Source organism: Paramormyrops kingsleyae, unplaced genomic scaffold (genome assembly GCF_048594095.1).
Source record: "Paramormyrops kingsleyae isolate MSU_618 unplaced genomic scaffold, PKINGS_0.4 ups93, whole genome shotgun sequence".
NCBI lineage: Eukaryota > Metazoa > Chordata > Actinopteri > Osteoglossiformes > Mormyridae > Paramormyrops > Paramormyrops kingsleyae.
Genome location: NW_027326031.1, coordinates 66,051 through 81,410, shown reverse-complemented (window position 1 = coordinate 81,410; position 15,360 = coordinate 66,051). Strand labels below are relative to the sequence as shown.

The following is a 15,360-nucleotide window of genomic DNA, read 5'->3' as shown; positions in this document are numbered from 1 at the left end:
CCAGCTGATTGTGACTGTCCCCCCCCCCCCCCCCGTAACTCACACACCCATCTGTCCGCTCATTCCCCCTCGCATGTGCCCGTGTTTTCATCCATCTCCAGGGAGACCGCCTTGTAAATAAACATGGCAAGACCGAGGCAATAGCCCTGTGTCCCACAGCGTGAGTCAGTAGGGGGAAGCCGCATGCCTGTCTCCGCCCCCCCCCCCCCCCCCTCCAGCCCACACATAAACGAGGTGCTGACGGCCATCATGCTCTGTCACAGTCAAGTTGAGTTGGGAGGATCCTTTCAGGCTCATTTAGGTGGAGCTGAACTGGCAGTGAAAGGAGGCCTGACTGACATGAGCCACCTCCCTGCATGCATCCTGCACTGCATCTTCTGTGCTGCAGGGGGAGGTTGGCATAGCGGTTAAGGCATTAAACTTCTAATAAGGATTTTAGTTCAAATCCCTCGACCAGCTGTTACTTGTGAACAAAGGTGTTTGCTGTTTTACCAAACAAAGGGGTGTATGAATGGGTATGCCTCTAAATCAGGTCACAGTTTGCTTTCAGAGGCGGGGGTGTCAGTGAATCTCCTGGGGGGGGGCAGCTGCTGGCTCACTTTAACAGTAATGAAGAGAAATAATGGCACTAGATCCATTTAAGCACATGCCTTGGTTTGAAAGGGTCATGCAGCATTGAGCCTTGTTCCCATAGAAACATCTGTTTTGGCTGATAAACACCCCCTTCCGTAAACAACATATCAATGTAGGAGGTGTGTTTAACATGTTTATTTCTCTATTATTTCCCAAATAAATAGAAAATCCCTCCCTCATTCAGGCCACAGATCTGACTTAGGAGCTTATGTTCTTTGATTGTGTTTACAAACGTGACCCATAAGGTCTCCAGTGCTTTTTTTCCACGACTCCACTTAGAGCCCATTACGGCGGCCGATGGCGTCCCGAAAGATGCCGCCTTGTCTAGCAATTTTGCTGTGCACTCTGGGAAAATACATTTCAATAAAATTGAGATGCTGCCAAGAAAAACTCTTAGTTGCATATATGGAGGTGATGGAAGCATGAAGCGGAACTGTATTGATTTTTGTGGAAAAAAATGCACAATATTATGTTAAACAAAATTCTGTAAAGAGATTTTGCGTGGAACAAAGGATGATGTTTTATAGTTTAATCTGGCCTTCAGCCCAGATCCTCTGAGAATCCTCAGATCATCTTCAGAAAATGGATGTGAAGCAGACTGTGCTTATGATTCCGGGATGAAGCAGACTGTGCTTATGATTCCGGGATGAAGCAGACTGTGCTTATGATTCCGGGATGAAGCAGACTGTGCTTATGATTCCGGGATGAAGTAGACTGTGCTTTTGATTCCAGGATGAAACACACTGTGCTTATGATTCCGGGATGAAGTAGACTGTGCTTATGATTCCGGGATGAAACACTCTGTGCTTATGATTCCGGGATGAAGCAGACTGTGCTTATGATTCTGGGATGAAACACACTGTGCTTTTGATTCTGGGATAAAGCAGACTGTGCTTATGATTCCGGGATGAAGCAGACTGTGCTTATGATTCCGGGATGAAACACACTGTGCTTATGATCCTGGGATGAAGCAGACTGTGCTTTTGATTCTGGGATGAAACACATTGTGCTTATGATCCCGGGATGAAGCAGACTGTGCTTATGATTCCGGGATGAAGTAGACTGTGCTTATGATTCCGGGATGAAGCAGACTGTGCTTATGATCCCGGGATGAAACACACTGCGCTTCTGATTCCGGGATGAAGCAGACTGTGCTTATGATTCCGGGATGAAACACACTGTGCTTTTGATTCTGGGATAAAGTAGACTGTGCTTATGATTCCGGGATGAAGCAGACTCTGCTTATGATTCCGGGATGAAACATACTGTGCTTATGATCCTGGGATGAAGCAGACTGTGCTTATGATTCTGGGATGAAACACATTGTGCTTATGATCCCGGGATGAAGCAGACTGTGCTTATGATTCCGGGATGAAGTAGACTGTGCTTATGATTCCGGGATGAAGAAGACTGTGCTTATGATCCCGGGATGAAACACACTGTGCTTCTGATTCCGGGATGAAACAGACTGTGCTTCTGATTCCGGGATGAAGCAGACTGTGCTTATGATTCCGGGATGAAACACACTGTGCTTATGATTCCCTTAAGCACCAAGCCACTGCTTTTGGGGCAAAGGGGGCCCAGAGGTGCAGTGATTTTGGTCCATCCTGGTCCTCAGATTACAGGGTGCTGAGTGAGGTGTTTTGTGATCTTACAATGAGGAGCCTGTCCCTTTAAGTACTGAGAAAGGAATGTGCTTCATTTGGGATGGGGGTGGGCTCTCCCTTTCTAAGCAGAGTCTGGGGGTCTTGCTAAGACACAGCGCTGTTTAGAGAGCCAGGATGATGATCCACCACTTTGGGAGGGAAAATGGAAATGTAAACAGTGCTTTTACACTGTCAGGGAGGGGCAGTGAGTAACCTCAGCATTGTCCCCTCATTTCCACTGTGGCGTGACCTTGAGGAGCTGATGTGCTGGCATAGTGGCTCCCTTCCTGCTCTGCAGACCTCCAGCCTCACTCCTGACAGGTTTCCCCGAGGGACCGTCAGGAGAGGACCTCTGTTTATCATGCCTTCCCCGACTATTTATGGACCCCCCCTTTCTGGGTGGGCGATATGCCGTGCGGCGCTACATCTGAGACGGAAAACTCAAAGGTTATCGGGTTGGAATTCCTTGAAGACTCAGAATGCCAGGGCGCCTTTTGGAAGTAATGCAGGAAACACATGCTGCCGGACAGGAAGTACAGGGAACTCACAGATCCCATTAATCTCTAACAGTGTGTTTGAGCCGGACAGGAACTATGTCCTGCAACACAGCTCCCCCTTAAGAGGCACCTTCTGGCAGCCAAGCAGGTAGAATAGTTGTTAAAGTGCCAGACTCGTGAATGAAAGGCTCATGTCCAAGAAAAAGGGGTGGGACCACAGGGGCACTGGCTCCAGCTAAAAGTTGATTGGCCCCCAGAGTACTCGCTCGCCTGTCATTCACCAATTCAAAACATATCATTGGCTAACAATAAGGCTGGCTCCTCTGCATGATTTATGGCCCCCCACCTTAAAAAAAATCCTAGAATCGCCACTGACCCAGGGGTGCAAAATCTGAAGTGTCCCATCTGTAAAAATGGGTTGTTTTGGGAGGAAACTAGAAAGGAGAAATGAAGACTCAATACACAGTGTGTGTTTAAGACAGACAGACAAGCACCATGAGGTACCTTCAGGACGTCCATGATGGCCCCATGCAGTGTTAGACATGGGCACATTCCCGTGTGGCTGGATGAGCTCCTCATGTGAGAAGAAGATGGCCACCCCTCAGCGACCAAAGGGCCTACTTTTTTGTTTTCACCTGAACCTGCTTTTAAAGAAAAGCAAAATAGCAGGCCTTGTTAACACAGGATCAGTGTAAACAAAACGGTGCGTGTGTGTGTGTGTGTCTGTGTGTGCTTGCGCACAGCATCCTACCCAGGCTGCACAGGTTGCCAGAAGTGGACTCTTGTGCAGATGTGTTCACTCATGACTGAACCTTTCTCTCTGGGACACCCACTGATGTTCACCGCGTGACTGTGATTGTGACTCTGCCTGCCACATGAACACAGTGCCGTTACACACTGCTTTGCCAGCCCACCCAGCCTATCTGTGCTGCTGTGATGTGGACACTGAACATCTCTCTCTCTCTATCTCTCTCTCTCTCTCTCTCTCTCTCTCTCTCTCTTACACACACACAGTCCCTCCTGACCCCTTCACAGCCACAACTGCATTTGACTCCCCAAACAAATGTTTTCCATTGCATAAATTCAAGATTCAAGCTTCTTCTCCAGTTTCTAACTAAAGGTCAGATGGCTCAGCCACTGGTCTGGGACCACATGCTTCCCATGTCCTGGTCCAGTATTTCTGCTTAGTGTTACATTCAAGTTGACTATTACATTATTAGAGATGGTCCATCACTACATTTCTATCTCATCAACATAAACATTCATTCCCTGTAGCCACTTGTCCTGTGCAGGGTTCTGGGCCACTAACACACAGACCATTCACACCTACAATCTGGGAAAGCCAATTAACCTCAGCATTGTGACCTGTGAGGGAAACTCCATAGGGAGAACAGGCTAACTCCACACACATAGAATGGCAAAGGCTTGAACCCAGGTCTCCAGAAGTGAGAGGCAATTGTGCGAACCACAGCACCACCACGGCACCCGCAGAACACACCTAATCACTGTTATTACTATGGTTAGTCTGCAGAAAGCCTGTCTCTGCAGATTTGGACTGGAGAAATCACAATTCCTCAAGAAGTTTGACCGGGTGAGCTTGATTACGAAGCTGCGATCCAAGACGACCTCGTGAAAATGCTCAGTACCGAAGTGGAGAGCCGAGATGGGGGAGTCTCTCCCAGGCCTTGGACCGGGCTCCACAGCAGATGCAGGCGATTGGGAAATCAGTCTTTCCAGCCTGCACTCGCTTTCATAACAGCCTGTGATGTCAGCGACTGGAGCCTGTCCACGACAAACTGCTGGGAACGAGGTCTTTTAACAAGACAGAACTTTGTGAAAAGCGGCACGGACTCAGCCAGAAGGCAACCCATCGGGGAGATAAATTATGAACTGTACGCTAAGTGTTGGATAAGTGTCAATGCCTCCGTAGGAGCCATTGTTAATGAGCTCAGGTGTGATTAGCTGTCCTCCCAATCACTTATGAAGTTAATTATCCTTCATCCATTTCAACTGTAATGATTATGTAGTAGTTCGGAGTATTCAAATCCAAAAATTAATATAAAAAATACTTTCATCAGCTTTAAAGATGCCTTAGACATAGTACAGAGCATCATTAAGAAATTGAGTCGTTTTGGTAGTAGGGAAGTAGGGAACTAGGAGGAAGCTGATAAGAGCAGCCACTAAGAATCCGAGAGTTACCTATAAGGGGCGTTGTGTGGCTCAGCAGGCTAGGCCTCTATTCTTGTAAGCAGAAGGTCATTAGTTCAAATCCCAGGCCCAGCAGAGTAGCCCTCCCATCTGAATAAGCCGTTATGCTCAAAAAATGCTGCAGTGATACTTGATAAAAAGCTAATACTGCACTTTGGCCCCAACCTTTAATCTCTAGATGATAGAATATGTGAAAAGAGACATTTCAGTGTAGCTGTACTTCTTCAAATAAATCTTCTCTTCATTTAACCGAAGGAACTGCAGCCCATTTGGTCAAAGAACAGTCATTCTGTGCATATCACAGTATTGAAAGCTCTGCAGGAAGTCAAGAAGAAAACTTCTGTGCAACAAGGCCCAGAGCAAGGTCCATCTAGGGCGTGCAGCACAGTCTGGCAATTCCGAAGCCTTGTGGAACAACCAAGAACTCTTTGGCCTCAATGTGAAATATTATGTCTTATGAAAACAGCACAGTCCATCAGTCATGATCGCTGTCCCTGTTCAAAGCATTGGAGGTGCTTTCTTAATGGGGGGGGGGACCACGATGGTGCCAGAAATGGGCCTGCCACCCAAAGGCAATGAAACAGAAACTGTTCAATCCTGCAACCCAAATGAACAGCTGGACAGCAAATCGGCAAACGTCTGAGCCTGCTGGCGTGGACCAATCAGAACTCTGGCCTCAAACCAGCCGGAAATCTGTGGAATGACTGGATGGGGCAGTTCACCAACCATGATGCACAGAAAGGCTAAGGACGCCCTTTCCCCCCAGAGAATTCAGATCATTACCAGGGACAGTGTCTAGCACCTACTGCTAAGCAATTCTCCTCTACTGCCTACTCAGCATGTGCATGGCCAGCCTCATATACAGGCCACTCCCACCGTGGCCAGCCTGGTATACAGGCCACTCCCACCGTGGCCAGCCTGGTATACAGGCCACTCCCACCGTAGCCAGCCTGGTATACAGGCCACTCCCACCGTGGTCAGCCTGGTATACAGGCCACTCCCACCATCGCCAGCCTGGTATACAGGCCACTCCCACCGTGGCCAGCCTGGTATACAGGCCAGTCCCACTGTGTAGCTCACATATGGAAATGCTGGCTTATTTATTCGTTGACTCCTTGCAATACCACCTGCCACTTTACCACCAAGTGCACAGTGTTCATGGATATTTATGATTATAGTTTAGCATTTATTGGTTAATGTTTCATTTCTTAATACTCACGACCCCTGTTTCACAGTCTTGGAGCTGGTCAACCAAGCATTTCACTGCATACCATACTGAGTATAACTGTATATGTGACAAATAAAACTTCGATTGATTTATTGACAGAAATTTCATGTGGCCTCAATAGCTTTGAGGTGTTCGGTTATCAAAGCTATTTCCTTTGGGTTTTTAAATATTTCTTGAATGCTGGAGGATTGTAGGCCACATGTGACAATATGTAATTAAAGGCTGAACTCTCTTTATTTGCCTCGTTGGTTCGCTCACTCGTAAACATCGACACCATGTAAGGGGGTGTTGGTATCTATTACCGTATCTCTGAGTGCTTATAAAGGGTGCTCTTGTGTACAGCGTATTATATATATACAGTTGTGTTCAAAATAATAGCAGTCCGACATGACTAACCTGATCAATCACCGTTTTTGGTAGAAATTATATTTCTACATGGCAAATAATTTACTAGTAGGTGTAGCAGAGTAATGGAAAACCAACAGACCCAACAGTCATGACATGCATGCTGCTGATTATGTGTAACAGAATCATTACTTGAAAGGGGCGTGTTCAACATAATAGCAGTGTGAAGTTCAATTAGTGATTGGTCATTCATTCTGTGAAAAAGTAGGTGCCAATTATGGGCCTTATTTAAGGAAGGAAGGCAGCAAATGTTGTACATGCTGGTTATAGTGCATTTCTCTCTGAAATTCTGAGTAAAATGTCATTCCAGACATTGTTCAGAAGAACAGCTTACCTTGATTAAAAAGTTGATTGGAGAGGGGAAAACATATAAGGAAATGCAGAAAATGATAGGCTGCTCAGCTAAAATGATCGCAAATGCTTTAAAATGGCAACCAAAACCTAAAAGACGTGGAAGAAAACGAAAAACTACCATTCGAATGGATCGAAGAATAAGACTCAGCCAATGATCAGCTCCAGGAAGATCAAAGAAGGTTTAAAGTTACCTGTGAGTACTGTTACAATCAGATGATGCCTATGTGAAGTCAAGCTATCTGCAAAAAGCCCCTGTGAAGTCCCATTGCTGAAAAAAGACACATGCTGAAGAGGTTACAATCTGCCAAAGAACACACTGACTGGCCTAAAGAGAAACGCCGCAACATTTTGTGGACAGATGAAAGCAAGATTGTCCTTTTTGGGTCTAGTGGCTGCTGACAGTTTGTCAGATGACCCCCAAACACTGAATTCAAGCCACAGTACACTGTGAAGACAGTGAAGCATGGTGGTGCAAGCATCATGTTATGGGGATGTTTCTCATACTACGGTGGAGGGCCTATTTATCACATACCAGTGATCATGGATCACTTTGAATACCTCAAAATACTTGAAGAGGTCATGTTGCCTTATGCCGAAGAGGAAATGCCCTTGAAATGGGTATTTCAACAAGATAATGACCCCAAACACACCATTAAACGAGCAACATGTTGGTTCCAGACCAACAGGATTGACGTTATGCAGTGGCCAGCCCAATCCCTGGACCTTAATCCAATAGAAAACTTGTGGGCTGACATCAAAAATGCTGTTTCTGAGGCAAAATGAAGAAATGTAGTCCAATCATCCTGGGCTGGAATACCTGTTCACAGGTGCCAGAAGTTGGTCGACTCCATACAACACAGAAATTCTCAGAAACAGTGGTTATACAATTAAATATTAGTTCAATGATTCAAACGAAAGCAAAATCTTAAAACATTTTTCAGTTCATACAGTGAATCTTTGAGTTTGTAAAGAAGAATGTGCACACTGCTATTTTTTTGAACAGTCTAATATTCCCTTTCCTTCACTTTCTGTAAAGGAATAACACAAATGTGATTAATTTCTCTTCTTGTTTTGATTAGGAATAGAATTTGTAGTGTTCCCGGTGCATTTGCTTGTAAGGAAATAAAAACTATTATAAGGATTTTCAGCTTTAATCACTTTTTTAGACGCACTATTCTAAGCACAACTACACCCCAACCCACCCCCCAGCTGGTGCTCTCCCCCCATCAGGATACCCCTCCCACTCTATGTATAGCCCACGAGACGTGGAGTGCTGGGGAACGTCTTCCTCATGCCCATACACTTTTCCTGGTCTAGGAACAGGGAGTTAGCCTTGATGGAGATATCATGTTCTAGGGACACCTTGGTCTTCACCAGCGTCTGGAGGGCTCCCTCCGCTGCCTGCAGCCTCTCCCTTAGCTGGCCCATGGTTTCCTCGATCTCTCTGACCTCAGTGACCAGCCTGCAACGAGGGAAAGGACCAGAGGTATGGTGAGGTTCATCACAGGAATGCCAGAGAAAACCACCCACAACGAATTTCCCAGGAACCAAGTATCTCTAGAAAAATAGCATGTTCAACACAAACATGCGAAGCTTGCCTACTCCCCCAGCCAGGTCAGATAATACTATGGACCAGAGAAAACAGAAAATATAACTTAGCTGTAGTGGACCCAGTTGTTTATTAGTTACCACATTCCTGAAATGTCAGCATGCTGTGGGAACATCATGCACTGCATCTCTCTGCAGGTCTAAGAACACTGACACTGTATGAGACATGCCCGTTGGCGAATGAGCCTTCTGCAGGTCTTAGAACACTGACACTGTATGAGACATGCCCGTTGGCGAGGGAGCCTTCCTCAGGTCTAAGAACACTGACACTGTATGAGACATGCCCGTTGGCGAATGAGCCTTCTGCAGGTCTAAGAACACTGACACTGTATGAGACATGCCCGTTGGCGAATGAGCCTTCTGCAGGTCTTAGAACACTGACACTGTATGAGACATGCCCGTTGGCGAGGGAGCCTTCTGCAGGTCTAAGAACACTGACACTGTATGAGACATGCCCGTTGGCGAGGGAGCCTTCTGCAGGTCTTAGAACACTGACACTGTATGAGACATGCCCGTTGGCGAGGGAGCCTTCTGCAGGTCTTAGAACACTGACACTGTATGAGACATGCCCGTTGGCGAATGAGCCTTCTGCAGGTCTTAGAACACTGACACTGTATGAGACATGCCCGTTGGCGAGGGAGCCTTCTGCAGGTCTAAGAACACTGACACTGTATGAGACATGCCCGTTGGCGAGGGAGCCTTCTGCAGGTCTTAGAACACTGACACTGTATGAGACATGCCCGTTGGCGAGGGAGCCTTCTGCAGGTCTTAGAACACTGACACTGTATGAGACATGCCCGTTGGTGAATGAGCCTTCTGCAAGTCTAAGAACACTGACACTATATGAGACATGCCCGTTGGCGAATGAGCCTTCTGCAGGTCTAAGAACACTGACACTATGAGACATGCCCGTTGGTGAGGGAGCCTTATGCAGGTCTTAGAACACTGACACTGTATGAGACATGCCCATTGGCGAATGAGCCTTCTGCAAGTCTAAGAACACTGACACTGTATGAGACATGCCGTTGGCGAGGGAGCCTTATGCAGGTCTAAGAACACTGACACTGTATGAGACATGCATGTTGGCGAGGGAGCTTTCTGCAGGTCTTAGAACACTGACACTGTATGAGACATGCCCGTAGGCGAGGGAGCCTTATGCAGGTCTAAGAACACTGACACTGTATGAGACATGCATGTTGGCGAGGGAGCTTTCTGCAGGTCTTAGAACACTGACACTGTATGAGACATGCCCGTTGGCGAGGGAGCCTTATGCAGGTCTAAGAACACTGACACTGTATGAGACATGCCCGTTGGCGAGGGAGCCTTCTGCAAGTCTAAGAAGACTGACACTGTATGAAACATGCCTGTTGGCGAATGAGCCTTCTGCAAGTCTAAGAACACTGACACTGTATGAGACATGCCAGTTGGCGAGGGAGCCTTCTGCAGGTCTTAGAACACTGACACTGTATGAGACATGCCCGTTGGCGAGGGAGCCTTCCTCAGGTCTAAGAACACTGACACTGTATGAGACACGCCCGTTGGCGAGGGAGCCTTATGCAGGTCTTAGAACACTGAAACTGTATGAGACATGCCCGTTGGCGAGGGAGCCTTCCTCAGGTCTAAGAACACTGACACTGTATGAGACACGCCCGTTGGCGAGGGAGCCTTATGCAGAGCTTCACAGCTGGTGCTGGTTTTTTTTATTTACAGGCTTAACTCAGTTTTAATCTATCACATAGGACCTTCTTGAGAAAAACTCTGTCAACACTTACATAGTCTTCAGAAATCAAGCCATAAGTGATGACTATTCTGAAGCAGGAGCTCTGCGGCCGGCTCCTACCGATGATGGGGGCTGTCCCGGCACAACTCGACGTTGGGTCGGCGTGTTCTCTCCTCAAGTCTCGTCTGGGCCAGCTTGAGGGGGCTCTCCTTGTCCCGGATGGCCTTCTTCAGGACCTCAATGAGGTTCTCCGTCTGGAAGATTTCCTGGAGGGTCTGGGCATTGGGCAGAGTTGGCGAGCTGGGTTCAGGTATGCTTTTGGGTGAGAGTAAAGGCACAGATACAGAAAACTGGATTCCACTATTTATAATGGTTTCCTGTACAAAACAGTTCTTGGATCTTTGTTTTCTGTAACTCATCTATTGAGAAAGGCATTGCACCCATGAACCGTTAATGTCTGAGAAAACTGCATGCTACTTGTATGTACAAAATTCACTGCAGATGAGTCTCCAGTGAAGTCATGCAATGATGTGGAACTCCCTTCCTATCATTCCCGGCACCACGTCACACTGTGCCACTGCTCTAGGTATGTAATTCCAGTCTGACTAACTGGGGAAATCTAATCCTGCCGTTCGAAGGATTTCAGAAATGTTATTTTAGGCAGTGGCACAGAGCCGGCATTTGGGTTACGGACACAGAGGTCAGTCTCTCACCAAACAAGGACCAGATGAGGCACATAGTGTATAATCAGGGTGCATGCGGTCGAATCAGGACCCGTCAGTGGGTACGCAGTGAGGCAGAGCGAGAAAGCCAGTGGATATGCAGCCAGAGCTGATGGTGTTCCTCACAGCGGTGAATGCCATGCAGAGACCTCAGCGAGTAGTGTATGCTGCCTAACCGCAGACATGTATGAGTCAGCTGGCCGGCCACTGGCCCTTTGCTTTCAGTGACCTCATGGCGATGGCAGCATCATTGTTAGCTGGGTTAGCCGGTTACGTGCTATACAGCATGCGTCAAGGTCACGCCCTCCCAACCCACGAGGCTTTTGACGAGGCAGCATGTCTCCAGTCCCACCCCACGAGGCTTTTGACGAGGCAGCATGTCTCCAGTCCCACCCCACGAGGCTTTTGACGAGGCAGCATGTCTCCAATCCCACCCCACGCGGCTTTTGACGAGGCAGCATGTCTCCAGTCCCACCCCACGAGGCTTTTGACGAGGCAGCATGTCTCCAGTCCCACCCCACGAGGCTTTTGACGAGGCAGCGTCTCCAATCCCACCCCACGAGGCTTTTGACGAGGCAGCATGTCTCTAATCCCAACCCACGAGGCTTTTGACAAGGCAGAATGTCTCCAATCCCAACCCACGAGGCTTTTGACGAGGCAGCATGTCTCCAATCCCAACCCACGAGGCTTTTGACGAGGCAGCATGTCTCCAGTCCCACCCCACGAGGCTTTTGACGAGGCAGCATGTCTCCAGTCCCACCCCACGAGGCTTTTGACGAGGCAGCATGTCTCTAATCCCAACCCACGAGGCTTTTGACGAGGCAGCATGTCTCTAATCCCAACCCACGAGGCTTTTGACGAGGCAGCATGTCTCCAGTCCCACCCCACGAGGCTTTTGACGAGGCAGCATGTCTCCAGTCCCACCCCACGAGGCTTTTGACGAGGCAGCATGTCTCCAGTCCCACCCCACGAGGCTTTTGACGAGGCAGTATGTCTCTAGTCCCACCCCATGAGGCTTTTGACGAGGCAGCATGTCTCCAGTCCCACCCCACGAGGCTTTTGACGAGGCAGCATGTCTCCAATCCCAACCCACTTAAAGCTTTGCCAAGCCATGAAACAAAAAGCGACAAACGTGGATTTTTCCACTGGGCATGAGACCATGCACTGCAAGCCTTCTCCTCTGACTTATCTCGATGAGATAAGGCAAGAATCCAAATGTTTTTATTGCGACCAGACTCCAGGCATGTTAGCCTGTCAAAGTATTGACACTAGTTATCTTAAAGTGACTGTTGAGACTGTAAGACTTTGTTAAATATTGCAGTTTGGTAAGGTTAACTCTTTATTCATGCCTTTCTTGGGGTTTTGAAGGGTGATGCAATTCCACTGATCCAAATCAGCTGTGGTGGCTGTGGGTGAGCTGAGAAGATTTGATCACTGTGAAGACTTTTTATTTCCCCCACCCCTCCTGAGGTGTGCTGCCTGTAGACCCCCAAAAAATCAAAATATTCTGCCTACCCTGTTGCCTCTGATGCCTGTACTTCCTGATGTCCTCCTGGTGCTGCCCCGCCTTCTGCCTCTGACGTCTCTCCTGTCTGCCCAATTACTCTAACACTGTTCATCCTACCATCAGAAGCAGCACCAGTATCCACATGCCATCACCTGCCTACCCCCCACATTTAGACTTGAATCTTAAAATTTGGACAGTGTAAATAAGGATTTTGCCACATTGTTCATTTGACTTCCTCTGCTGGCCCCTGGAGGATGGGCTCCCCCTTTGGGTCTGGTTCCTTCAAAGGTTTCTTCCTTCTAGAGATTTTTCCTTGCCACTGTCACTGCAGGCTTGCTCACTGGGGGCTTTGGGCAGGAATAATGTAAAGCGTTTTGAGATAATGTAATGTTGTGAAAATGCGCTATGTAAATAAAATTGAATTGAACTGATCACTGTCCCTTTAAATATAGGAGACTACACTGGAATGACTGGAATGTGCATGGGGACCTGAGGGATGAGTGGTGCATCAACAGGAACTGCTGTTGTGTCTTGCTGGCAGAGTTGTAGGCTTGAGTCTGGCTGCAGTGGTGAGTTTGCATGGATCTGCATGTTCATCTTATGAGTTTCCTCTTTCCTTATTGTAACACTTACTATTCAGAAAATAACGGATGACCTGAGGATTTCCCTGTGACGTCATACGTGATAACGCTGTGATTAAATGGCATGGTGCAAGCGAGAGGAGCTGGAAAAATGTAATTGACTATCCAACGAGGTGTGACCTTGGCCAGGTGGGTCTGCAGGCTGTTCTTGGCCTCTGCGATTTCAGAGATGCGGTTGGTGAAGGCCACGTTGACGCTGTTGAACTGGCTCCACATTTCATTGGAAGTAGAGCTAAGCAGGAACTCGATGTCGTCGCGGAGCTTGTGGGAGGCCGCCCGCTCGCTCTGGGACCGCAGGATGTTGTCGTCCGTGAATTTTGACCATGAGTCGGGCAGGGACAGCCTGTGTTGCGAAGCAGAACCGGAGGTGGACATTTGAACCTCTCACTAAGTCACAGGGAGTTTCAGGAAAATGGAAGAAGGAAAATAAAAGCAAAAACAACATCTAAAGTAAGACAGGAAACTGGCACCCTACTGTATTGTGTCTTTGATATGTCCTTGGTCTTTCGAGGAGCACAAACTCAGATATGCTGAGCCAGATTAAACCAAACAATGTCAGTGATGGACTTTCATGTATTTCCAGAAATCCTAAAAAAGTCACTCCTCTCACCCAAGACACTATCTCTTCCAGTCTCTACCCAATGACAGGATACTCTGAGCCATCAAAGCCAGAACCTCCAGAAAAGGGGACAGTTTCTGTCCCACGACAGATACTGGTCTTCTGAGAGCAGACCCTTTGCACTTTAGTCGGCTGGGATCTTATACCTCCTCATAACATCACCCCTGTCGACATACAATCGCTGTGTATCTGTTTGATTCACCCACTACTAATTCATTCATTGATTTTTACCCTCTATTCCATCCCATGCTGCCACTAGACTGTAGGCAGGCAGTCTAGTGTTAAAAGTCTGTGTCCATACTTGTAAAGGTACATGTTCCAGTGCACATCAACCAAACAAATCCCTTCCACCCACTTTGTGTACCCGCTTGTCACAGGGTTCCTGAGCCTATCCCAGAGGATATAGGTGCTAGACAGGGACAGGGCAGAAACTCAAACCCGGGTCTCAGAGGTGTAAGGCAACAGTGCTAACCAGTATGTCACTGTAACACACCCTCAACACCGATTCCTTGCACGTTTAATGTACTTGGCTAGTAACAATATTTTTGATAGCTTCTGGACGGGTTCCCTGGCATCGATCTCCTCATGTTGGGCCCACTCACGAGGGGTCCAGCCGCTCGATGCCCCGGTGGAAGCTGATCCCGTCCGAGGTGTTCCTGAGCTGCCGGCAGCGGCTGTCGATGCGCTGGGCGATGGCCTTGTCGCTCAGGTCACGCTCCATCTCGTGCTGGGCAGCCCGGTTGGACCTGGCGAGACACAGCACAGGCACTGGCACGGTCCCGGGAGCCGCTCAAGGCCGGGCCGCCTCTTTGGGCCCATTGTGACTCAGCCCACTCGCGGCATAGCCTGACCGTGAGTCATGTGCCGTGCCGCCCCGGCAGACCCCGTGGCCAATCCCCCGGTGACTCACGCAAGTTGGGCAGCCGCCAAGTCCGCGTGTCGCCTCATCCGCTGCTGACACGACTTCATGAGCTCCACTTCCTGTGAGAACCGCAGGAAATGCAAACGCTCATTCTGTTCCAGTTCCAGTAATGCTCATGGAAAGCCTGACAGACCACTGGTGTCTCACCCTTATGATCTCTTTCTCCACGTTATCATGGACCAGGTCTATCAACATCCTCTTCTCCCTGTGGTACAGGCACTCCTGCGCAACCTAGTAACCAAACGCACAGGTGACAGGCAGGGGAAACCTCTGACAGAGTATTATTACCCCCAAGTCTAGGGTAGAAATCCTGCTGGACACCAGCCCTCCAGGATCAGGGTTCCCTACCCCTGCTATTACCCCTGTTTATTAATATTTATGAAAATCATATTATTGTTTAATGTTTAAGTTAAGTTTTATCTCTTTATACATGTGTCCCCCGTTTTAGTCCTGGAACTGCTCAACCAAGCATTTCACTGCACACTGCACACTGCACAGAGTATAACTGTGTATGTGACAAATAAACTCATTGACTAACTGATTCAATGATGCTTGAATCATTGATTTCACTGAGGGAAACCAAAAATAAATTTCATTGGGGGTCTCCTACTGGTGGGGGGGGGGATCCCCTTGGTACATACTGGGCGATC

At 48.1% G+C, this 15,360-nt stretch overlaps 1 protein-coding gene across 3 annotated transcripts in view; it reads right to left on the bottom strand.

Moving 5' to 3' along the window:
- Window positions 1–7,846: 7,846 nt before the first annotated feature.
- Window positions 7,847–15,360, bottom strand: part of LOC111846597 (tektin-3) — a 37,278-nt gene continuing 29,764 nt past the window's right edge. For 2 of the 3 annotated variants that reach the window (XM_072708455.1, XM_072708456.1), the window contains exons 6-11: window positions 14,858–14,941; window positions 14,699–14,769; window positions 14,391–14,534; window positions 13,290–13,512; window positions 10,420–10,574; window positions 7,847–8,433 (exon numbers count right to left, since the gene is read on the bottom strand). In XM_072708455.1, the coding sequence (XP_072564556.1) occupies window positions 8,217–8,433; window positions 10,420–10,574; window positions 13,290–13,512; window positions 14,391–14,534; window positions 14,699–14,769; window positions 14,858–14,941 (894 nt within the window). In that variant the 3' untranslated portion in view covers window positions 7,847–8,216. The remainder of the gene's footprint in view (window positions 8,434–10,419; window positions 10,575–13,289; window positions 13,513–14,390; window positions 14,535–14,698; window positions 14,770–14,857; window positions 14,942–15,360) is intronic. The other variant, XM_023816955.2, reaches the window with a different exon arrangement.